We start from the raw sequence: 26,468 nt of genomic DNA on the forward strand, positions 1-26,468 counted from the left end.
GTACCTCAATTAATTAAACTGTACACAGAGTCATATGAAGCAGGGGAGTTACCCGGGTCTACCCAGACTGCGTTGGTGATCCTACTTCCAAAGACTAAACTGCCTGGGGCCGGAGTAAAAGATTACAAACCTCTCTCCACGCTTAATCTGGACTTTAAGATACTGATTAAAGTTTTGGCGGGCAGGCTTCTATCGTATATGCAAACCCTGGTGCATCCTTCCCAGAATGGTTTCATCCCATTGCGCAATACTTCATACAACCTGCGCAGGCTTTATTCTATCCTCTATCACACAGACGCCCCTTCCAAAAGACAGGCAGCTGTACTATCAGTCGAAAAGGCTTTTGATATAGTTGGCTGGGAGCTCTTGGTGAGGTGATGCTTTGTATGGGACTGGGGGAAGAGTGGGTGAGATGGGTGTAGTTGTTATATACCTCACCCACGGCTCGGGTCAAAACTGGTAGGGTGATCTCTAGGCAATATATGATTTCACGGGGACGCGTCAGGGGTGTCCACTTTCTCCTTTACTGTTTGCCCTGGCTATAGAATCCCTAGCGGAAAGAGTACGACAGGGTGGGGCCGGGATAGGACTGACGATAGGAGGGCAGCAGCATAACATATCTTTATATGCTGATGATCTGTTAATTTACCTGGAAGAGGCCAATACAGGCACTTCAGAGGCACGGCAGATTTTGGTTAGATTTGCGCACTATTCGGGTCTTCGAGTCAATACAGACAAAACCTACCTTTTTGCTGTGGGAGTCCAATAAGTAGGCCGGAACTTTTGACTGTGAACATACATTGGGCACAAGACTTGTTTAAATACCTGGGTATACATGTTTTTCATTCATTTGAAGACTTGAAGGAAGGGAACTTGAATAGAAGGCTGCGTTCCCTCTGCTCTTGTGTACACTTTTCGCGTACCCTTCAATTAGCCATAATGGCCAGGGTTTCCCTGCCCAAGATGGTTATGCTTCCCCGCCTGTTGTATTTTTTTGTAAACTTGCCAGTCCTGATGCCAAGTAGCTGGTTCCGTCCCTTGAACACTCTCTTGCGAGGTCTGGTGTGGGGAGACGGAAGACCACAGGTGTCTCTGAAGACACTGCAACGTCCAAGGGCAGAGGGAGTCCCAAACTTCAAATATTACATGCTGGCGGCCCAACTTCAATGGTTGGCACAATGGGTAGAGGGGGTGAATGAGGAAGGCACATGGATGGCCAATCCGGACTCCCGTTTCAACTTGTTGGTGGCCAAGTTGCTCAATTCGACAACAATTACACCTTACTCTTCACTACTACAACGTACTGCCTTGCAAGCCTGGAAAAGGTGTCAAAATAAGTGCCTTCGCCCTGCTAAATATACGCCGGTACTATCATTGGCTGTGCTACCACATGGTGACCCCTAATCGGTATTTACAAGTGAACTATTGGTACAATGGACGGAGGTAGGGCTGGATAGTGTAGGCGATTGCTGTTCGGACAAGACATTGCTCTCATTTGAGGATCTGGTAGCCGATAATGGATTAACCTCATGTCAGTTTTTACATTATGAAGCCTTATCCCATACATTTGTGCAGCTTTGGGATAATGGGAGGGAGGAACCAGAGACTCACCCGGTGCTACATGCCTTACTTACACTGGGCACAGCTAGGCACCTAGTTAAGTGGTTCTATGCTGCGCTGGTCGCAGCATCCCTCGGCCCCTTAAGTGGGCTTCGTAAGAGATGGGACATACTTGGAGGGGAGGGAGCTCACCGACACGGAATGGCGTAAAACCTTGCTTTCTCCCATGAAGATTTCGAGGAATACTCGCCTAAAGTACATACAGTTTAACTACGTACACATGACATATCTAACACCTCACCACCTTAATGTGACATGTGGGGGGGAAATGCAAAACTGCCCGAGATGCAATAACCCTAATGCAGACTTTGGACATATGATCTGGAGTTGCCAATATATGCAGATATTCTGGGAAGCTGTCTTAAACAAGATTAATAGCGTACTAAATAGGGTGCTACCGCTAACAGTCCAGGTATGTGTGCTGGGCAGTAGCGGCTGCTACCGGGCAGTAGTGGTGGGGCATGGAGGGTTAAAAGAGATAAGGTTAAAAAAGAAAGACCATGCAGCAATGCGCGAGCATTGTAACCTGTGTCACTAGAGCATGCATAACAAGTGAACTCACTAATATCCCCACCTTCTCTGTCTTCCAAGCAGTCACTGAGGAACAAGTCCTCCGCCTAATTTCTGGCACTAAATCAGGATCACCCTTAGATCCTTGCCCTCCTGCTATTCTTAATCTCATTCCAGAAGCTATTTCCCCCGCGTTGATGAACATTTGCAACGCCATGTTCACTACCGGTTCATATCCCTCAGTATCATTAAACCACTCCTAAAAAAAAACACTCTTGATCCCCTTCTCCCATCTAGCTACAGACCCATCGCATGCCTCCCCTTCCCAGCAAAAATATTTGAAAAAGCTATGAATATACAACTCTCAAAATTCATAGATAAAAATAACTTACTGGACGAAACCCAATTTGGGTTTAGACAGGGACACGGAAATGAAACTGCTCTAATAAAAGCGGCAGATGAAATAAGAATGACATTGGACAAAGGAGGAGCGGCAGTATTAATACTGCTAGATCTCTCTGCAGCCTTCGACACGGTCGATCATGCCACCCTGATCGACCGTGTCTCAGTAATAGGCATTCAGAACAAGGCCAAAGAACTCCTCGCCTCCTTCTTAGCTAACCGCTCACAGGCAGTAAAAATGGGCCCTTTCACCTCCCATACCTTCACCCTTCCTTGCAGCGTACCACAGGGCTCCTCGCTAAGTCCGACACTCTTTAACATATATGTGTCGGACTTGGCGAGGGTGATAAAATCCTACGGCATTGCCCTCACGACCTATGCCGATGACACCCAATTGGTGTTATCTGTACACAACGACGGTGCGACAGTGGCTGCTAACTTTCAAAAAGGAATGCTGGCAATCAGTTCCTGGATGTCAGCAAACTGTCTCAAATTAAACTCTGACAAGACAGAGGTGATGACATTCGGGAAACTGGAACCTACTTGGTCCCCTCAATGGTGGCCAACTGAGATGGGATCTCCACCAGAACCCGTTACCAAGGTTCGCAACCTTGGAGTTATGTATGACAACAAACTAACCTTCCACCATCATGCCAACTCCGTAGTCTCCACTTCCTTTTTCACTCTGAAAAAAATCAAAAAACTTCTACCCTACCTTCCCATTTCAGCCAGAAAAACCTTAATCAGCACTTTGGTCTTCGCCAAAACAGACTACTGTAACGCCCTCCTCCTCAACGCCCAGGAAAAAGTCCTTAACAGGCTTCAACTAGTACAGAATGCCTCAGCCAGAATCCTATTGGGCATTCCTAAGTTCACTTCCATCTCTCCGTACATCCGACAGCTGCACTGGCTCCCAGTCAGGAGCCGTACAAAATTCAAGGCATTGTGTATTGCCTATAAAGGCGTCAACAACTTAGGCCCACAATTTCTTACGGATGCCCTCTGCCCGCCAGAAAATCTAAGAACGCTTCGTTCTTCCTCAGCTCATCTGCTCAAAATTCAAAGAACAAAAAAGCCAATTGGGGTGACAGATGCTTCGTGATTTCCACAGCTAAACTTTGGAACACACTCCCCCTTTATATTAAAACTGCCCCTACGCTCATCAGCTTTAGGAAAAAATTAAAAACTTGTTTTTTTCCACATTAAATTTCTACCATCGCTGTCGTTCTGTTCTCTGAAGCGCCGAGACACCCCCGGGTAGTTGTGCGCTATAAAAATTGGAAAAAACATAAACATAAACATAAACAATGCATGTGAGCACCGAAAGATGGGACACTATACACATGTGAGGGCTTACATCGCCCATGGCGTAATCCAGAGGTCAAAGTAGACGGGATCTAATGGGAACGACATTCCCAACATTTTAATTTGATAACAGTCCCCATACTTTTTTATACAAACTACTCTTCCTAGACGGCAACATTGACCTTGAGTTGCATTCAAGATCACAGTTCCCATACATTTTTAATGCTCTCCCGCCGCGTCTCATTGCAGATCATTTGAATATGGCTTGTGGCAAAGCAGCTTGGACATGTATATATGGATGGTAACAAAGGCGAGAGGTACCCTCAGCCCCCACAATGGTGAAAGTGACAGAGCTGAGGGAGCTTCTAGAAACTGCAGCTGCCATGTTTTTTCCACTCCTGTGGAATGCAGCTGAACTGCACCTAACCACAGCCTATCTATCAATGTTCTTGTAGCGCCTCGTGATTGATGGCAAAGCGTAATCAGTTATTTTTGCAGCTGTGACTCTATTGGAGTGGCGTGCATGTCTCCTCCGTACTACACCATTGTTTGCTTGCTGCTTCCATTGCAGGAGGGGCTGAGCGTCAGAATGTGCCCTGGGACAAGCAAGCAACCTTTGGACAAGAAACCCTGTTGCGGACCTATTAGTCTTCTAAAGCCACCAAATGGAAACCTATTTCACGCCAACCATGCTAACCTTTGACCAGTCGCTGCCGGCATTACGGGCGGGTGGTGGAAAGGGGGTTGTCGCGCCGAGGAGGGGATGGGGGGAGGGCGGGATAAATAATAAAAGTAAACTTACCTTCCCATTCCCGAGACTCCAGACTCCCGCCTCCCGCCGTCGCTGCGTTTGAATTCCTCTGGGCTCGTCGTCATCAGGAAAGCTGCAGGCAGCCTCCCTCCTCTCCAGCGCAGCGTTTTTGATTGGTCAGGCCGCTGCCTCACCCGCGTCATTTTCTCTCTGTATGCTGCAGCATACAGAGAGAACAGGGAGAGTGGGCGGTGATACTCGAGGGCAGGGGGGAGCGGCTTGTCCACTGTTGTTAATACTGTCTATTTGGGCGGCCTCAGGCTGCCCAAACAGACAGTATTAACAACAGTGGGCAAGCCACTCCCCCCTGCCCTCAAGTAACACCACCCACTCCCAACCAGGAACTTCTGCTTTCTCGCTGTGCGAGAAGGCAGAAACAAATGGTAATTAAGGTAACTACCATTTGTTTCTGCCTTCTCGCACGGCGAGAAAGCAGGGGGGCGGCGCCCAAACGCCCCCTTAGAGGAGCCGTCACTGGTGCTGGGTCTTTTCCGGAGGCCACCCAGGCAGAAAGTTGGGAATAAATTGATAGACCTTGCTCTAGGCCTTGCTAATCGCAGAGTAGCAATGGAATGGAAGTCCGTGAGGTGGCCTCAACTAGACACCTGGAATACAGACGTCATCGGGTGGGCTGGTGCGGAGGGCAGACTGTTACAATGGGAGGAGGCCTGAGGAGAGAGGAAGTTCCCTATAGCTGGGCAATGGAGAGATGTAATGATAGCATGGGAAAAAACTAGTGTTGTGAACGCTAGGGAGAACCACTGCAACGTCCAATTGCAGAAGGGGGACTGGGAGTCCCAAACTTCAAATATTACATGCTGGCGGCCCAACTTCAATGGTTGGCACAATGGGTAGAGGGGGTGAATAAGGAAGGCACATGGATGGCCAATCCAGACTCCCATCCCAACTTGTTGGTGGCCAAGTTACTCATTTTGACAACAATTACACCTTACTCCTAACTACTACAACGTACTGCCTTGCAAGCCTGGAAAGGGTGTCAAAATAAGTGCCTTCGCCCTGCTAAATATACGCCGGTACTATCATTGGTTGTGCTACCACATGGTGACCCCTAATCGGTATTTAAAAGTGAACTATTGGTACAATGGACGGAGGTAGGGCTGGATAGTGTAGGCGGTTGCTGTTCGGACAAGATATTGCTCTCATTTGAGGATCTGGTAGGAATGGATTAACCCCATGTCAGTTTTTACATTATGAAGCCGTATCCCATACATTTGTGCAGCTTTGTGATAATGGGAGGGAGGAACCAGAGACTCACCCGGTGCTACATGCCTTACTTACACTGGGCTCAGCTAGGCACCTAGTGAAGTGGTTCTATGCTGCGCTGGTCGCAGCAGCCCTCGGCCCCTTAAGTGGGCTTCGTGAGAGATGGGATAGACTTGGAGGGGAGGGAGCTCACTGACGCGGAATGGCGTAAAGCCTTGCTTTCTCCCAATAAGTTTTCCAGGAATACTCGCCTAAAGTACATACAGTTTAACTACGTACACATGACATATCTAACACCTCACCACCTTAATGTGGCATATGGGGGGGAAATGCAAAACTGCCTGAGATGCAATAACCCTAATGCAGACTTTGGACATATGATCTGGAGTTACCAATATATGCAGATATTCTGGGAAGCTGTCTTAGACAAGATTAATAGCGTACTAAATAGGGTGCTACTGCTAACAGACCAGGTATGTGTGCTGGGCAGTAGTGGCTGCTACCGGGCAGTAGTGGTGGGGCGTGGAGGGTTAAAAGAGAAGGTTAAAAAAAGAAAGACCATGCAGCAATGCACGTGCATTGTAACCTGTGTCACTAGTGCATGCATAACAAGTGAATGCATGTGAGGACCGAAAGATGGGACACTATACACATGTGAGGGCTTACATCGCCCATGGCGTAATCAAGTAGACGGGATCTAATGGGAACGACATTCCCAACATTTTAATTTGATAACAGTCCCCTTACTTTTTTATACAAACTACTCTTACTAGACGGCAACATTGACCTTGAGTTGCATTCAAGATCACAGTTCCCATACATTTTTAATGCTCTCCCACCGCATCTCATTGCAGATCCCTTGAATATGGCTTGTAGCAAATCAGCTTGGACATGTATATATGGATGGTAACAAAGACGAGAGGTACCCTCAGCCCCCACGATGGTGAAAGTGACAGAGCTGAGGGAGCTTCTAGAAACTGCCGCTGCCATGTTTTTTCCACTCCTGTGGAATGCAGCTGAACTGCACCTAACCACAGCCTATCTATCAATGTTCTTGTAGCGCCTCATGAGTGATGGCAAAGCGTGATCAGTTATTTTTGCAGCTGTGACTGTATTGGAGTGGCGCGCGTGTCTCCTCTGTACTACACCGCTGTTTGCTTGCTGCTTCCAATGCAGCAGGGGCTGAGCGTCAGAATGTGCCCTGGGACAAGCAAGCAACCTTTGGACAAGAAACCCTATTGCGGGCCTATTAGTCTTCTAAAGCCACCAAATGGAAACCTATTTCACGCCAACCATGCAAACCTTTGGCCAGTCGCTGTGCGAGAAGGCAGAAAAAAATGGTAATTAAGGTAATAGCTACCATTTGTTTCTGCCTTCTCGCACGGCGAGGAAGCGGGGGGCAGCGCCCAAACGCCCCCATAGAGGAGCCGCCACTGGTGCTGGGTCTTTTCCGGAGGCCACCCAGGCAGAAAGTTGGGAATAAATTGATAGACCTTGCTCTAGGCCTTGCTAATCGCAGAGTAGCAATGGAATGGAAGTCCGTGAGGTGGCCTCAACTAGACACCTGGAATAAAGACGTCATCGGGTGGGCTGGTGCAGAGGGCAGACTGTTACAATGGGAGGAGGCCTGAGGAGAGAGGAAGTTCCCTATAGCTGGGCAATGGAGAGATGTAATGATAGCATGGGGAAAAAACTAGTGTTGTGAACGCTGGGGAGAACCAGGAGGAATGTGGCACAGATAGTAGTGCAGTCTAGTGGAATGATCTGGGTAGCAGGTACCCCGCCATGAATTCTACAATAGTTCACCAAGGATGCCGAAGCGCGACTAAATTGGATTCGAAACAATCTTGTTACACCCCTTCTCTGCAAAGTTTTAATGTATGTTGTAGTTTTTCCTATTTTGAAGAATATCTTATTGTGTACTGGGTTTGTACCTCATGGATCAAAACAATGTAACTGACAAAATAGATCCGTTGTCAATAATACTACATATAAGGTTAAAACTGAGAATGATGGACCACCCATCTCGGAAAAATGTTAGAACGTGTTATAATATGAAAGCGAAATGCATATGTTGATTAGTAAGGAACTGGATTCACTGAAAGATGTAATTTTATACTAGTAAGGTTCCTAAGAATGCAATGCTGTATACCAAATACCAATAAAGATATTTTTTTTAAAAAAAGGATCTTCAAGCACATATTGCCAAGATTAATCAGCTTGCACACTACATTCTGTGCACACAATTTGGTTAGAGTACGTTCAGTAGAAAGCTGCGTTGGAGCAATCTCATTCTTCTTGCTTGTGCAAGCAATGTACAACTTTTTCTTGGCATCAACCCACCGTTAGGCAGTTATGCTCGAATATCTTGAGGACAAAGATGGCGAACGTCAGCAAACGCTACATGCTAGTTTTAGAAAGAGTGACTGGCCCAAGGTGGTGTGCAAGGACTGATGAGACCAATGCGTTATCACAAGGCTACAGCAGGTTTCAGAAGGCTTTGAAGGTCATTGCTGAAGAAGTGAATCAGAAGCCAGAGGCAATTCATGAGGCCAAATGTCTGCTAAATGACCTGTCAAAGACGAAAAAATGTAATCATGGCAGGCTTCTGGACTGTAATCCTAGATCGGATCAGCGGACTGAGCAAATCCCCACAAAAGCAAACAGTACAACTTCAAACGGCCGTCGATCTCCTGAAATCACTGCTCGATATTTTTAACATCACAAAGAGAAATAGAACTCATTCACCCTAAACATGTGGAGCTTCTTGAGGCCCTGATCACCCTTGCAGATCTCCGCAGCACAGTTCAGGCCTTTCCCCTTAGTAAACCCCTGCCATTTGGATCTCAGATAGGCCGTGTGGTGGGGGTCTGCTTCGGCGTCCTAAAAAGACTGCGGAAGGTATTAGATCTTCTTCCTACATCAGCCCGTAGGACGCTGGTGCACGCCCTCGTCACATCGCGCCTGGACTACGGCAACTTGCTGTATCTGGGAGCCACCAGTAAGGCGATTAACCGCCTCCAGGTGCTGCAGAATGCAGCGGCTCGCCTGATTCTGAAATTTCCCAAGAGATCAGCATCTAAGGCAGCCCTTCAGGCCCTTCATTGGCTCCCTGTAAGGAGCAGGGTCGAGTTCAAGGCCCTTTGCACATGCCACCGCATTCTGGGTGGTAAGGCACCAGCTCCGCTTCAGAGTTTGATCACCCGGTACGCACCTGTGCGCGCTCTGCGATCCTCCTGTGGAGGGCTACTAGAGGTCCCCAGAATAAGAAAGGCACGCATGGGAGGGAGATCTTTTAGATACCTGGCTGCGAAAAGCTGGAATGCCTTGCCATTGGACCTTCGCTTGGAGCCATCTGAACTCGGCTTCAGGAAGAAGTTAAAAACCCACCTTTACACACAGTAAGCCGAGCAGACCCGGCGGCACGACTCTGCTGACTCCACTTGCCACAGCGCGGGGACACGCCATTCGTGCGTAACCAGGCGCTTTATACATTTCCCTTAATAATAATGATGATAATAATAAAACCTCCAGGTCCCGGTGGGCTACCGGTCAGCTTCTACCAGCTGTTTTTAACTGGCCTGCAAGACCATCTGCTTCAGCTGTTTAACTCATTCATGGAGGACACAGGCCTTACGCACACTATCCCTTATACCCAAACCAGGGAAAGACCCTAGCCAATGCTCTTCGTCACGTTCCATAGTGCTCCTTAACATGGATGCGAAGATATCCACCAAAATTCTGGTGACTAGGATAGAGCCCTACCTGCCAGGTCTTATTGACCCTGCTCAAGTGGACTTTATTGAGATTGATAGTGGGCTGAAAACATGCGCCAGATCACGCACTTAATTGAGAAATCTCACTGCCACAACATCCCAGCCTGCCTCCTTTCACTTGTTGCGGATAAGGCCTATGACAGGGTGAACTGGTCCTTCCTCAGGGTCGTCTTGGGCAAGATTGGTTTGGGACCGGGAATGACAGCTAAAATTGTGGCTTCATATGTTGCCCCAACAGTTATCATCTGGGTCTATGAGCACAACACTGCCCCTATCAACATTCTTAAGGGCACACGTCAGAGCAGCCCGTCGTCATCCCTTTTGTTTGCCCTTGTGGTGGAGCCCTTATCCATGACTATTGGCCACACAGAGGATGTGGTGGGTATCCCCTTTGGGGGTTGAACTCACAAGATCAGTCTATTTGTTGATGACCTTTTGCTCTCTATCTCGCAGCCTGCGATTTCTCTACCCGCGATTGGCACCGGTCTTGCTTAATTTGAAGAGGTATCAGGCTCAAAACTAATATGTTTAGGTCCTGTGTGCTTAATTTGACCATGCCCCCACCTACAAGGTCTAGCACCATTTCAGTGGGCCTCCAGTGGGATTAGATATCTAGAACTCAACCTGACTCCTAAGCTGTCCTCCTGGACGCAAGCCAATTGGCTGCAACTTCGGAGATCCATCTGGGAAGATCTCAGGCGGTGGAAACCTCTTCCTGGCTGGGCCACATTAATGTGGTAAAAATAAACATCCTCCCATCCTTGTATCTTTGCCAGACCATGCCAACTTCGATTCCCCAGGAAGATATCCTTTGTCTGTAAAGACAGACTGGACATCCATTGCTTTTTTTGGAATGGGAAACGGCTGAGCATCTCTACCTCCCTACTGGTGTAGTCGAAGGATAGGGGGCGGGCTGGCTTGCCCTAATCTTCTTGAATAATATTGGGCAGCCCATCTATGGTGCATTTTGGAGTGAGTGGTGCATGAGAGTGAGAAGTATTGGTTTCACATGGACTGTGCAGTGGCATGCCAGCCCTTATGGGATCTAGCTTGGTTACCTAAGCACGCCAGACCATGCAGCACATACATGGCCACCCACACTAAGACGGTACTTGACACATGAGATAAGTTAGCGACTAAAAGGGGACTCACTACCTTCCCCTCTCCCAATTTGCCCATTGCGCATAATCCTGACTTTGCACTTGCACTGCTGACTCAGCCCTTTCCCAGCTATTGGAGGGAGAGAGCCAAACGCTTCAAAACCTTAGAACAATGCAAAACTGATTTCCATATTCCTGAAATGGCTAGACTTCAGTACTGTAAGCTGCAGCTTTGGACGCTTAATCTCTCAAGCTATTCTGGAGTGACTAGACCCTACACTTCCTTTGAAAAACGTGTGTGGATATTCGCTGATTCTAGGGGACTGATATCTAACACATACAGCACACTACAGCACTCGATGGAACGTGCAACCGCACCATGCACTGCTAAATACCCATATATTTCATCAGTCATGACATCTTCTATGACGTCATTGATCATATCATTGCAACATTTGCAATAAAATTGTTGATGAGAAAACTGTGTATGGTGAAGAGGCGAGTTACAGTTACCTTAGGGCACGAATAATAGTTTTTTGAGATAACCATAACTGCTGAATGTCTAGGATTTTCTGTGTATGAAATCTGAACCTAATTAGTACGCTACCGTAATCTTGGTTTTTTAGTGAATTTCTAAGGTTTTTTTAAATTCTACTTCCTAACTATAACGTACCTGTAACCTTTGTTTTTTAGTGAATGCATAAATATATACATATATATATATACATTCACTGAAAAAACCATAGGTTTCAGGTCTTATATAGTTAGGAATTAGCATTTAAAAAACCTTTAAAATTCACTCAAAAAACTAAGTTTTAGAGGTGTTATAGTTAGCTGGACATTTCACTCATACAAAACCATTGAAATTGCTCCTATATAGTTAGTTGTACTAACTATATTTCGCGCACCCGCAATCCACTGCTGATGATGTCACATATTACATCATTCATGACATGGTCAGTGACATCACTGATGGCATCTCAAATGACATCACTGATGACATCACTGATGACATCATCCACGTGACAATCACATACACCTTTTCATACACTAGTTCAATCTTTCATCAGTCTTTGTAAAATACAGAGTATCATATTTGAATCCATTGTCACAGCAATAAAAGTATCTAAAAACCCACTCAGTGATTCATAGATGTATACACACATCTAATCACTTACCTGTATATTCACTCATACATGCTGTCAATGAACAATAGAACACTATGAAAAGTACTTATACACCTATATCGACATTAGACACCAGCACACATCCTATTCACATATGAAGTCATCCTACTCACTTATGCAAACAATGGATCATACTTACATATTTACTTAGCTACACACTTATACTAACACAACTTCATCTATTCATTTAGATAGTAAGTCATACTTAGTGAATTATAAAATCATTATTACAAGTATACAGTTATCCATACAGTCACTCACACAGTCATTGAGTCTTATGTATACTTATTTATATACAACTGACACATACACTGCCTTTTATTTTTCTAGTTTGTTGGAGAAATATATTTGCTCATCACCACACCCATAAAGATATTCACTCACCCAAACAAGTGTTAGAACATGTAGTTTTAACTTCATATATCTAGTGAATCAACTATTCACCCATCTTTGGGCAGTCACCCCCCCCCCCACCGAACCACACACACACATTCACTCTCCCATATAAATATTTAGTTAATTAATCAACAACTAATATAGACTTTCACATAGCCAGTAACCAACTGGAGAACCAGTTTACACAACAACTGACAAAGTGATACAGATATTCACACAGTTTAGTCACTATCCACTATATTTAGTGAGATACTATAAGTTGGTCAAGTAAACAGTCAATTACACTGCTACTAAATCCTCCATCCAAATATTTATTTTTATATATCCACTCATTCTTCAATGCAAATTGATACATATATAATGCATATTTAAAAAACGAAGCAAACCACATTCACTGGATGATGTCATCAGTGATGTCATCAGTGATGTCATTTGAGATGTCATCAGTGATGTCACTGACCATGTCATGAATGATGTAATATGTGACATCATCAGCAGTGGATTGCTTTTTATAGTTTTTTGAGTGAATTTTAAAGGTTTTTTAAATGCTAATTCCTAACTATATAAGACCTGAAACCTATGGTTTTTTCAGTGAATTTCAAAGGTTTTTTAAAATGCTAATTCCTAACTATATAAGGCCTGAAACCTATGGTTTTTTCAGTGAATTTCAAAGGTTTTTTAAATGAGAAATCCTAACTATATAAGGCCTGAAACCTATGGTTTTTTCAGTGAATTTCAAAGGTTTTTTATATGCTAATTACTAACTATATAAGGCCTGAAACCTATGGTTTTTTCAGTGAATTTGCAAGGTTTTTTAAATGCTAATTCTATTAGCGGATAACGTTTAAATATGTTAATATCCTTGTGGGACCACCTGAGCAGCCCTAGGGGGTCAGGGTGTTTCTACCCTGCCCCCTTTTTGCATTCTACACGTTTGTTTTTCTGCTTCTTTTGTGCCTCGGTCTACCTAGCACAAGATGAATGCCAACACTTCCTGGTTAGAAGTGTTGACAGCCAATGAGCATGCTGCTTTCCTGTGAAAGGCATGCTGATTGGCTGCCACTGTCTGTCAACACTCCAAACCAGGAAGTGTTGGCAGCCATCTTGTGCCTCGGTAGAACCAAGGCACTAGAAAGCAGTGAAACAAAGGTGCAAAACACACAAAGGGGGCAGGGTAGAAGCACCCTGACCCCCTAGGCCTGCTCAGGGGGTCCCACAAGGCCCCCCCAGAAAATGTGTTTTTTTCGGAAATTGTGGGGGTACGCGCACCGTACGCGCACCATACAGAATACAGTAAGCTTACAGTAAGCTTACTGTAAGCTTACTGTACTCTGTACGGTGCACGTACCCCCGCGATTTTCCGGGAAAAAAATATTTTTTTTGGGGCCTGGGGGGGGGGGGCCTTGTGGGACCCCCTGAGCAGGCCTAGGGGGTCAGGGTGCTTCTACCCTGCCCCCTTTTTGAGTTCTACACGTTTGTTTTTCTGCTTTCCTGTGCCTCAGTCTACCGAGGCACAAGATGGCTGCCAACAATTTCTGTTTTGGAGTGTTGACAGACAGTGGCAGCCAATCAGCATGCAGCTCATACTCGGGAAGGTACAGAGTACAGTAAGCTTATAGTGCACTCACGGTGTGCCACCCATTGATATATAATTTGGGAAAATTCAATTTTCTCAACAACTACTGGAGCGATTTTCACCAAATATAAAAAAGGCACTACTGCATACCAGTCCCTACCATTTAGCCAAGTTTGGTGTAATTCCATTCAGCCGTTCGGGCTGTAGCCGTGTCTAAAGGTCCTATGGAAAATTGCATTGGGCTACATTTCACATTCAATTTTTGCAAAAACTACTGGAGGGATTTTCACCAAACATAGCAAAGGCACATCTCCATACCAGTCCCTACCATTTTGCCAAGTTTGGTGTAATTCCATTCAGCCGTTCGGGCTGTAGCCGTGTCTAAAGTTTCCTATGTAAATTAACATGGGAAAAACATGTTTTGGAACCCCCTTTTTTCTCGGCCCCCGCTTGACGAATCCCCCTGAAACTTTCAGGGAAGGAGCGGAGCGAAGCGAGGCAATTTTAAGGAAAATTACACACAGATTCCTCAATCGGCGCCAAAGTTATTCCCAATAGAATGTTGGGGATTTCCTATGGTAACTAGGTCCTAACTATATATACCTACTGGTGACCGCCAGTAGGAGATATATATATATATATATATATATATATATATACATACATACATATATATATATATATATAAACATATATATATATATATACATATATATATACATATATATATAACCAGTAGGTAGTTATAGTTAGGATTTAGCTTCCATAGGAAAAGCATTTTTTAAATGGTTAATATCTTTGGCACCGTTTAACAAATCTTCACGAAATTCTCTAAAAAAAAAAAAAGTGACCACCAGAATCTAGTTGTGCATTGAAGGTTTCGGGGTGATCCGTCATGTGGGGGCCAAGAAAAACAAGGGTAAAAAAAAGTGTGTTTCCCGTGTTAATTCCCATGGAGATTTTAGACACGTCTACAGCCTGAACTGCTGGACAGAATTATCCTTGGCCCAGAAAGAGCTCTTTTTGTGATTTGGTGTAAATCCGTTGAGTAGTTTGATGTATTAAAAGAAAACCAAGCTTGTATATCTAGAGACGCAGACACTCCATGAATCAAAGCAGTCTCGTGCAGTGATCTGACTGGCTGCCAACACTTCAACCAGGAAGTGTTGGCAGCCATTCAGGTGCTTGGACTCTGTCGAGTCCCAAACAAAAAGGTACAAAAAAGAGATGAGGGCAGGAATACCCTGACCCCTGGGGCTGGTGCTGTGGTTCCCCAGGGACCCTGCCAGGGTCCAAAAAGCATTAAAAAAAATATTGTCAACAAAAATCATGAAGGTTGGCGAATACCCTCGAAAATGTTTAACAAAAAAAACAGGCATGATTTCTCACATTAGAGCCCCTGGGTGGGCCAGGTCCTGGGGTCTTATTCTATATATTATGGGGAGGGGAGATCATGCAGCTCTCCTCCCCACTGCCACTATGAGCCTTGGGCCAGGTGATTAAGAAAACCTGAGGAGGGGGCGCTTATGGTCCCCCTCTTTAGTTTTGAATTGCCCGAGGACCGCCACCTCCCCTTAGTGGGGAACATTCATGAAAGGTTAAGGGGATCTGGGTACCACCACCTCCCTGGGACAAGGCCAAATGTAACCTGGAGGGGGTCCATGCAGCCTCCTAACGGACCATTTTTAGCCCCGGGAACCACCATTTCCCTGGGGAAGGCCCTAGAAGAACAAAGGAGGAGGCTGCACAGTCCCCTCTCCTGGAGCTATTAATGGCCTTGGGGACCATCAACCCAAGGGCCAGCTCACTATGTCCCGGGAAGCCCACCCCCGGACATAGCAATTTGCTCTCGCTTGGTGGGAGCGTTGACAACTCCTGCCAAAAGAGAGCAAACAGTAAGTCCGCTCCCAGCTGGAGCGAAAAGGAAAACTGTTCTCGCCCACTGGGAGCGGACTTTTCATTTGTTTTCCCGCCCACTGTCAAGCACGCAGGGAAACAGATAAAAAAGTCGTTCCCACTTGCAGGGAGCAGAATTTTTTGCTGATCCCTACATCAGGAAGCAATGCTGTCTCTCGCTGGAGGTGGGGAGCCGGCAGGGACTGCTAGGGCATTATGTTTCCCCCGTGGTGCCTAACACTGCACACTGGGTGCCCTGGATGGCTCCAGAGCACCCAGGGTATGGGGAACCTGGGGCCAAAATTGGCACGGAAAGGGGGGCCGCACCCTCATTTCATTGAATGCATTCTTGTCCTGTCCCAGTGAGAGCAGAGACCAGGGTTCTCCCTTTAAATTACTAGGAGTATAAAAACATAGACATCATCTGGAAGCCTTGCCCGTTTGGCTCCATCACATACCCCTTAGAAGTATGCAAACGTCTTCCCACCTTTTACCAGTTTGATGCACAGCTTAGTAAAAGGCCCCCTTGCGTGTATCCCGCAGATTTCAGTGATCCATTCTTGATGCCAAAGAATATGAGGACAGGGAAAACAGAAAAGGCTTGGGTCCTAACACTATCCGGCCTGGACCACACCAATATTGTACAACAAAACAATGACCAGACAGATTATTCTAAATTACTCATTTATGAACCTAGGCAGTAATACTAAGTTCATGTGAATTATTTCACATCATCTGTAACTTGTTTTTGCACAAATGAGTTAAGAACATTTAGTGATGTCATAAAGTAGAGAACACCTTATTTAGTGTAGCAAAATTAACGACATAACAGATTAAACATTACAACAAATAAACATAACTGTAATACATGTAAGCAAACGTGAACGCCAGTACAGTTATCAGTGTCCCATCTGGGCGAAGATGTATGAACTCTTTTGAGGCACTGGATGGGAATCTTTTAAAATAAATTTTGTTCCCAATGAGCAGATGAGCCTCTTAAAAACTGTGTAGCCCTTTGCCCGTAACACAGGCAGGACCAATGGAACCGCTAAGGGTTCGCCTGTGATCTAAATACCAAATATGGACCGGTTCTTTGCAGGACATGTATAGGACACTGATAACTGTACTGGCGTTCACGTTTGCTTACATGTATTGCAGTAATGTTTATTTGTTGTAATGTTTAATCTGTTATGTACACATCCACAGAGCCACTCACACACACCTCACTCATACTCACAGCCACTCACCTATACACCTCCTCACACAGTCACTCACCAAGAGTCACTCACACAGCCACTCACTCATCCAACAGCCACTCACACACCTACTCGCTCTCCAATACAGCTACTTGCACATCCATACAACCTCTCAACATAGCCACTCACACACCCACCCACATACCCATTCACACATCCATACAACCACTCACACGTCCACTCACTCACCCATACAGCCACTCACACAGACACCCACTCTCCAATACAGCCACTCACACATTCACTCAGTTAACCAAACACCCACTCGCTCACCCATACGGCTACCTACACACCCATTCACTCATCCATACTGCCACTCTCATAGCCATTTAGTCACCCATGCAGCACCTCACACTCCCACCCATACTGCCACTCCCAGACCCCTCACTCACCCATACAGCCTCTCACACTCACTCATTCACCTATACAGCCACTCACTCACCCATACAGCTAGTCACAGAGCCACTCACTCACCCATACATCCACTCACACAGCCCCTCAGACACACACCCACTCAGACACGAATATCCAGTTACACACAGCCACAAACATAATATATGTTAGAAATAGTATCACTCATTACTAGTACATAAAGTATACACATTGAATGTAATGTAGTAGCTTAATGTATATATTTAACACTCAAACATTTAGAAAACACTCATACTTACTGGATGACATCTTCAGGTATGTCATCAGTGATGTCATGTGAGGTAATAAGGATGCACATTGAGGGGTGTAAGTTATAGTTAGCTCAGGTAACAATAACTGCTTAATTTCAATGGGTTTATACGAATGAAATCTGAACCTAACTATAATGTCATGTAACCTTTGTTTTCTTCAGTTAATTTCTAAGATTTTTTTTTAATTCTATTTCCCAACTATAATGTCCCTGTAACCTTTGGTTTTTTCAGTGATTATATATATATAAATGGGTCTCATGAACCTTACATATACTTACCTTACATTGTAAAGGCATTGCATTGTAAATGATACGTGGTAAAAGCATGCTTTGTATGTGCGTGTGTGCTAATGTCATACATCCAGACACTATCAAATCAAATCAAATCAAATCAAAAATATCTTTATTTAGATATAACACAGATATAGTAATGCATACATCGCAAACGCTTTTATTGGAAGTACAACGTTATTGTTACCCTTATAAGGGGAAAGCTACCGGAATTAGCGGGGGGAAATCTTTGATAAAAGACTATGAGAGCTCCAGTTTATACTTTATATAGGTACTGTTCGGTTTTCTGGAGCTACACGGGAGGTTCCATGGTTTGTAGCCAAGTACCGGTAGTACACTTCACCACCGGTAGGACCACCAGTGGGTGGGTGCTTGTGAGATGTGTTTTCAGACCTATCACTCTAGGGATAGCCGACGTAGTGGTCAAAGCCAACAGTCAGGCGTGAAAAGCGTGATACTTATAATACGTATCTCTAATAGTTGGGGGGGGGGAAGCTTTTATCTCACAAGTTCATCCCATTCTAGAATTACTATCAAATGCCATCAACCGAACTGATAGTTACAACAATCGTGGGGACTTCTCGACGCTAATCTATTTCTTGGGATCCTGATATTCCTACACACCCTGGCCCCTGTTGTCATACCTTCAAGGTGTCCTGGCTCCCAGTGGCGGCATCACATAGGCAGTAGGGGGCCGGTGTGTAAAGCCCTAGGCTCAATGGGCTGGTAATGTGTTTTGATACTGACAGTAATAATCATGGAGGGCCTAGGGCATTCACTGTAGCCTACAGGCTTATTCTTGGGCAAGGTTATACTAATAGGCACCCCACGGTAGCATAATGTTAAATGCGCTACATGTGATACAAACTGATGTTATGCTGACCACTCGCAGCGGTGAGTAATGAAGGAAATGCAACTGGGGTTAATCTCAGCTACGGCTTAGCATCTGAGGACGAGGAATGCAGACACGTGTGGGGCAGCTTTCGTTAGGAAGTCAGAAACCCTACCTAACCATACAGCACTATTGCACAGCATTTCACATGGTGTATTGCCCTGAAATAATCATGGGTGGGCTGTTGCGTTCACTGTGGACTACAGGTCTAGGCTTTCATGAAGATCATACTACCAGGCACTCTCACGGTAGCACTAATGTAAATGTTCCGCAGGTGGCATGAGACGCATGCTATGCGACACACTGGCGGTTGCAGGTTGGATGTAAATGCATCCGGGGGCAGACGTTAGCTAAGGCTTAGCGTGTAACTACAACATAGTACGGGCATGTGTACTGTATCTGTCGTCCGGGAGCCGGAAGTACTAATCGTCTGTTTCTTTTTTCATTTTATGTCTTACCGGACCCATGGTTGATGACTGGGAAGGGCTCCACACCACAACTGCAAGAGGTGGACAGCCTAGGTGATCGTTACGCCAGGATCGGCGGTCTCAAAGAATAACATCAAGTGTGATGAGCGGCCATTTCAACGGTTGAAGCGGTGCCGGCGGGTAAAGGTGCTACTCATGTAACATAATTGTAGCGTGTGATGGTCACTCATTTGGGTTGCCAGGGGCAGGGCAATGCATATCGGGTGTATGCCTTCGCAGTTTGACCAGGCTTAGCCTAACAATGACAGTGTTGCAATAACAGCAATTAGCAGTGACGTGGGAAGTGTAAAGTCCGGTGCACCATGACACGGAAGGCAGAGGCCAGGTAGCGTCACCGAGAGAGGGTGTAAGTGCCTATGAGCAGGCCAGCCCCAGCTTTAGACCCTGCAACTTGGACAGGGTACTGAGGTAGGTCGGGTGTACACGTATAGGGCCAGGATATCCCCGGTCACAACTACAGGGACCCAAAAGATGGGGTCTGTCCGTCCAGAGTGGGGAGTGAGAGGTACTCGGTAGGCACACCCCACCACCCTCAGTCGTTATCTGACATGCGGGTAGTAACGATTCGGTTTAACTGGGCAGGGGGGTCCTGGTGGAAGGGATAATCTCAGTAGTAAGCAGGTTAGCAAAAGTAAACACAGACTGCACCATAGGGGGTCAAAGTTGCTTCTTAGGCTGCAGGAGAGGGGGGGTGATCTCTGTTGGTGCACTGAATCACTCGGTAAAGGATCACTCGGTAAAGAGGATCAACATTCGGGTCGAGAAATTATTTCAAACACCTCAATTGCAGTATATTTCCACATGGGTGCCTGCATCTCAGAGGGATAATTTCGATTAGCAAGGTGAGGTCCACTTTAAGGGGACAGTCAGAGAATGCCCCATAGATAGGGAACATACTAGCATGGGTAGAAGGTTTTGCGAGGAAGGTATGACCTTTCAGTGTAGGTTTTGGGGGGGCCAGATAGTCGGTCAACTATGCTGGCCTGTGGCGGTAAGGTCATAATCGGTGAGCAGCAATTTAAGGTCCTGGGGGGGGGGGGCGGTCCCATTCACGAAAGGGGCCGCCCAGGGGGAGGGGCCACTGGTCTCTCCCAGAACTTCAGGGGCAGGATATCCATCGCTTAGAAGGGTGCGGGGGAGGGAAGTCCACGCTTAGCGACCTTGCCGTAGGACCAGAAATTATTAGAATGCAAATTTAATATCAGGATGTTAGATTCGGTTAGGAACCACGCTGTATTAGATACTTGTTAAGGTTAGCCCATCATATCATGTCAAAATGGATGTAAATATAATGTTCTGAAGTTTGCATTTAATAATTATGTAAATGTTAATTTTATTAAAATTTTCATTTTGTTTCATATTTTAATAAATACGGCCGGGGGGTCTCGGGCTCGAGACCCCCTGCCTTCCAAAGAATTCTGTTGTTGGCTGTTAATGTGTAACTGTAGTCTGCGTGTTGAGGCGGGGGGGGTGGCCGGCAGTCACAGACCATGCGTCTCTTCCGGTCCTCTGAGAACATTTATAAAATCTTTTTTGGAGATGGATGATATCAGCTTTGCTCGTTTCCTTTCGGAACTTCCCGCTTCCTTCACCTTTTCATCTATATTGCTTTGGTGCTTGCGAACTGTTTTTTGTTTTTAAGCAATATGATGGGTTGGCTGACAGGGGTCTTCTTATTTAGAATTTTTGCCATAGCATCAGCCCAGCCTGAACCAGGGCATTCTTGGTTTTCGGCTTCATGATGGCTTTCTTCATCACTAGCAGCATTTTCAATGTCCGCAGATTCCACATCTGACGAAAAGTCTTCTGCAAGATCTGAACCACCTTCAGAATCCTCTGATTGAGAAGAGATGGGACGTTGGCTGTCCACCTCCAGAGCCATCATCGCTGCTACAGGTGTAACAGTTACGAACTCTAAAATAGAGACAATCCCTCGCTACATTCAGACACTAGAACGGGGACTCTCGGTGATCTGGGGTGAAAAGTGATGGATGAAGAGAGAGACCAAGGATAGAGACTCTGTAGTATTGTGGTGAGAGTGTGAGCGATAGGAAGAGAGTCAAAAGGACAGGGGCACTCACAAGATGCATGTCTGAGGGGTAGGACTAATTACAGCACAGCCAGATGCTTTCATAACAAGTAAAATAGTGTATCATGGGAAAGAGAAGCAATATGTCAAAATATTGTCATTGCTGCTGGTATAAACACACTAGGACAAGGAGCATTCATAGTAACCAAGTGACGTTAATTAGGGGAGGGCAACAGAACCAGAAACTGCTAAGAGCATGTGAGCGGGATAGCACCACAAAAATTACCTGGAACGCCTCTGCATAGGCCACTGACAGTTGCGCTTGATCATACAGCATCTTCTCAAAATGCGGCAAGTGCCAGCTCTTGTCTGTGGAGTATCTGTGAAAACCCTGGAAAGAGAAAGCAACCATTGCTGTAATATTCACACACTCCACTATATGGAGAGGAAGGGGGTAGGATCTCTGTGATACTATATTGATTACTCTGTGACCCCACGTGAACTGTATTAGAGGTACGAAGGAAAGGAATCATGCCTTTTTTCATTTGTTCATTTATGGGGTTACAACATGAGAAACTGTGAAAGCATTCTCTTTTACCCTATAAGGAGAGGATGGAGACATTTTTGTGAGGCTATAAGTAACGCATTAGAGGACGTGCTTAGGAGCTGTCTGTGATAACAATATTGACTGCACTGGTGAGAAACAATAGTGAAGAGGTATCACCATTACCATAAATGGGTTGCATATGAAGGAGGAGCAGTTTTAAACACTGCATTGCGAGGAATAAGGAGAAGCAGGTATTGCTGTTCCCAGATTTCTGCTGTGCTTTTGGGAAAGGAGCCATCTCTAGCAGCCGGTGATGGGATTAATCTGTCAGGGAGAGATCTGTTTATCACTCCCCATGGAAACATCCCGCCTCCATATGCAGCTCAGATATCTATTCTGCACTATGTGACCAGATACTTTCCGGTGTCTGAAACGCGGATGCCTGAGACTGCTAACCTCACAAATGCCAAGCATTCTGCACTACTTAAATCGCTGATTGTCAAAAACAGGTTTTCATCCGCTGGCAGCGCATACGATGATCTTTTTTTCCTAAATGTTTGGTCAGCATTTTAAGATAAACAGTTATCTGTGCCTTCGGTTGCCGAATCGTGTCTTGAGCTCCCACTATACTTAGCTTAGACTGAATAATGAGCTCAGCACTGAGAATTGTATTATCATAAATAAAAATATTATTTGAGGATGTAAATATATATTCTGCAACTGCTACACAAAGAAAACTGAAGCCTGCCTAAGAAGAGATCTGAAGAGCAATAGTGTGATCACAGAACCCAATCACACAACCCAATTGTCCGCCACAACAATGATCAATGAAAATGGGTGAACAGGAGGTGGGGTGGTTGGACCGTGTTAAGCTGAAAGTGCAACTCTGTGTGTCTCGGAGCTATAACGCTGCGAGCCGCGTGTGGGTCACACGGGACTGAAGGTCACAACTGAAGCACATTCACAGAGCTGTGCTTGGTTCCCAGTGCTGGAATATCAGGAAGCGATGTTGGTCAAAACCCTGGGTTGCATCAGTAGATGTGAGTGCAGGTCCCAGTGCCGTAACAGAGTAGAAAGAAGACCTTCAGGTTAAGACTATGGTGTTTAAATACAGCATTCTGTGGGCACCAGTAATGCTATAGTAGGGTGTGATGAAGGTCAGCTCTGATGATTTAATCCATTTTAAAAGCAGCATTTATCAGGGCTCAGTCTGCACAATCCTGCCTTACCCAACCAACAATGTCATGGATCCCGCCACCAGCCATCATCTTCAATGTATGCAGGGCCATCTGCTGTGCCTCTGTGCCCTCGGGAGATGTACGTCGTATTGCCCAGAGAGAGAAGAGGAAGCGTATGATAACTGAAAGAGGAATACAAAAAGGTCAGTTTCATTAATCCAGCTACATGAATCTGTGGAAGGCTGACACCTGAGGTGCTGACCTGGGGTTGGAAACTTTGGAAAGTCAGCAAAGCCGCCATATTCGTCATCGTACATATCCACCAACTGCTGGAAACATTTGGGTGCCACATCATTGTGTGAAGGCAGTCTCTCTGCAACCTTTAAAGCTGTACTAGACTGCAGCGTCGCAAATATTCTCTCACTGTTTTCCAAAAGTGAATCTTTGTTATTCTCCCACTGCAAGAGGAGAAAAATTAACCATTTGTTTAGTCAAAATCTATGAATGAATGTTCAGGTAAGAACAAAATTATAGACCTTGACAAGTCTATTAATCTGGGGAAATACTGATACAACTTCCGACATTATCATAAATCTATAACTCCCAAAGCGTAATCCTGTCCTACATATAGTCAGTGCCAATATCCACCAAGACACTAATTATGTTCAATATTCCCAGGGTAACTCATCACTGAGTCAATGGCATGTTCATACTCCTGAAACAATCATGGCCCAAATCACATATGTTAATCTCACCTAACTCTCAAGGACGAAACTGACGTAGCAACCTCTCTTGCTAATATATAGCAACTCCAGAGCAAATCATGATCTTGCCACAGTCATCCCAACACCACCAATCCTCTGTGACCAATGTTACTCAAATCTCAAGCATTGTTACCATTAAACCACCATCCGGCACAAGTCCAGTCCAAAATTCCCTTATCTTATCAATAGTCAGCATACTCTTCCGTTATTTCTGAATTAACTATAAGCTATACCACTGTCAACCAATCCTCCAGGACTAACCTCAACCAAAGATGCCACTATAAATACTTATCATTTAGTATAAAGCCTGACCCATCCAACCGCAGGACTGATCAGGACTTAACCCACACTGATAGCAGCATGTAACAACGATTATGACTATATTTACATAAAGTACAGTTTGCATCCCCACACCACAAATACACAAAACAATTCATTGTGCCAAATTCACACAGGCCACAAACTCCATAAAACCTTGTAGATAATTGCTACACAACCTCACGTCACACAAGCCTTTGCCTTACAATATCACATGTTCACGCACTGAGTGCTCAAGCCTTTGACAGTCTATGCTTAACTCCGTGTGTCTGTTTTCTGATTTGGCCCATTTTTAAAGGATTATAAATGGGCCGGTGTTCCTGTACCCGAGTTCCAGCAGGTAAAATCATCTTGGAAAATAGGCTGTAGTTCAAACCAGCCCTGGTCCTCGGCTCCCACCCAACCCCCTTTCAAGGCACAAAGGGAGGAATAATTGCTACCCTATAAAAGGCAACATCCTTCCCTTCCCCCAGACACTCATCCCACTTCTCTGCCCCACATCAGCCTCCTCGCATACTTTGATCACCTGCTCAGAACAGATGATTCTCTGGACCCTATTATGAATTCTGCAGTGAGTGCAGGAATTTATTGACACATCACAAATCTAGATAATCTAAATAAGCATATACCAACAGTACGCAAAGGAGATTCGACTTTACATGAAGGTCTCCTCCTTTGATTATATTTCTCCTCTGGCAAATAGCCAGTTAGGGGACATTCAATCACCTTTTTTAAAAAGGTCAATATACTTTTTTTTTCTTTCAAACTACATACAGACATGTAACATATAATCGACATCGCTTTGTTCTTGCAGGGTTACAGCCCAAACTGGCTTATTTAGTGGCGGCACAGTTACAGATTATACATGTTTGGCTGTCCCCTTATCCACTTGTCTCAGAGAGTGTAGGGAAAAGCCTGAAAGCGGAAGGGGTAGGAGTTGGGGTAGAGAGAAAAGGAGCTAAGAACAAGAAGTTTGCTTTCAACTCGGTATTGACCTGGCCCGGAGGGGGTAGGTTACGAGCAGCTTGTTTTCGTTTTAAAGTCAATCCTAACAAAAATAATTTGAACTCATTTTACCACATTTTTCTTACATCACAGTTCAAATTTGGCTGGCTTCTGGGAACATCCTATAATGTACTCCACACATCATTAAACCTTTCAGATATCTTGCTTTATTCTCAATAGTCACAGCAATATAATTGTAATTGTAATTGGGTATTTGTAAAGCGCACGGCTACTCCATGGAGTGTCCCGGCGCTAACAAGCGCTGAAAACAGGCAGAAAGAACACACGGCTACTGGCTAGTGCTATTGTTGAAATAGCCAAGTCTTTAATTTCCTTTTGAACACACCTAAGTCAGTTATCTGTCTAAGAGCAATAGGGAGACCGTTCCACAAGAGGGGTGCCAACACTTGAAAAGAGCGGCCACCCATGCGAGAACGGGAGAACCTAGGAATGGTCATCAGATACTGCATCAAGGACCTCAATGGCCATTTTGGGGCAATTGCTGTATCCTTTTCCTAATGTAATGGGCCCCTGAGTTGTGTAAGGCCTTACAGGCCAAGGTAAGAGCCTTGAACTGGACCCTCTTACACACCGGAAGCCAATGGAGAGATTTTAAGTGGGGGGGGTCAAATGATCCCTGGGTCCAATCATCCGAATAGCTTCTGGCCGCCGCATTCTGGATCACCGGCATGCGGCTCAGAAGATATTCCTGTAGGCCTAAATAAAGGACATTTGCATAGTCCAGTCTTGATGCAATACGGGCCTGAGCTACCATCTTTCTAAGGGAGACAGGAAGCAGGGGGAGGAAGATCCTCAGCATTTTTAAAAGCCTAAAGCAGGTGCCGGCCACAGTTTGAATTTGGGTCTTCATGGACATGTCGGAGTCCAGTTTTACTGTAGTAATGGGACACTTAGAGGGAGACATGTCCTGTGGCCACCAATGGCGCAACTCTACACTCAAGTCGGACCCGGAAAAAAATAATCTCCAACTTTTCGGGATTGCACTTTAATTGGCTCCCACGGAGCCAGGAGAAGACCGCTCTTAAACAGATGTTTATCTCACTACCTCTAAACACGCTGCCCTTTTCGCTGGTAAACAGAAGTTGCGTGTCGTTGGCGTAAGACACAATTTTAGCGCCGTATTGCTCTGCTAAAAGTGCAAGGGGGGCCATATACATATTGAACAGGGCCGGACTTAGCACAGAGCCTTGGGGA

At 45.3% G+C, this 26,468-nt stretch overlaps 1 protein-coding gene across 8 annotated transcripts in view; it reads right to left on the bottom strand.

Moving 5' to 3' along the window:
• SPATA20 (spermatogenesis associated 20) overlaps positions 1 to 26,468 on the bottom strand; it is a 2,403,479-nt gene that overhangs the window by 1,338,788 nt on the left and 1,038,223 nt on the right. For all 8 annotated transcript variants that reach the window (XM_078654432.1, XM_078654437.1, XM_078654433.1 and 5 more), the window contains 3 exons: positions 23,429 to 23,624; positions 23,218 to 23,348; positions 21,728 to 21,832 (listed from right to left, as the gene is read on the bottom strand). In XM_078654432.1, the coding sequence (XP_078510558.1) occupies positions 21,728 to 21,832; positions 23,218 to 23,348; positions 23,429 to 23,624 (432 nt within the window). The remainder of the gene's footprint in view (positions 1 to 21,727; positions 21,833 to 23,217; positions 23,349 to 23,428; positions 23,625 to 26,468) is intronic.

The sequence above is a fragment of the Lissotriton helveticus genome, chromosome 7, assembly GCF_964261635.1.
Source record: "Lissotriton helveticus chromosome 7, aLisHel1.1, whole genome shotgun sequence".
In the NCBI taxonomy this organism is placed as follows: Eukaryota; Metazoa; Chordata; class Amphibia; order Caudata; family Salamandridae; genus Lissotriton; species Lissotriton helveticus.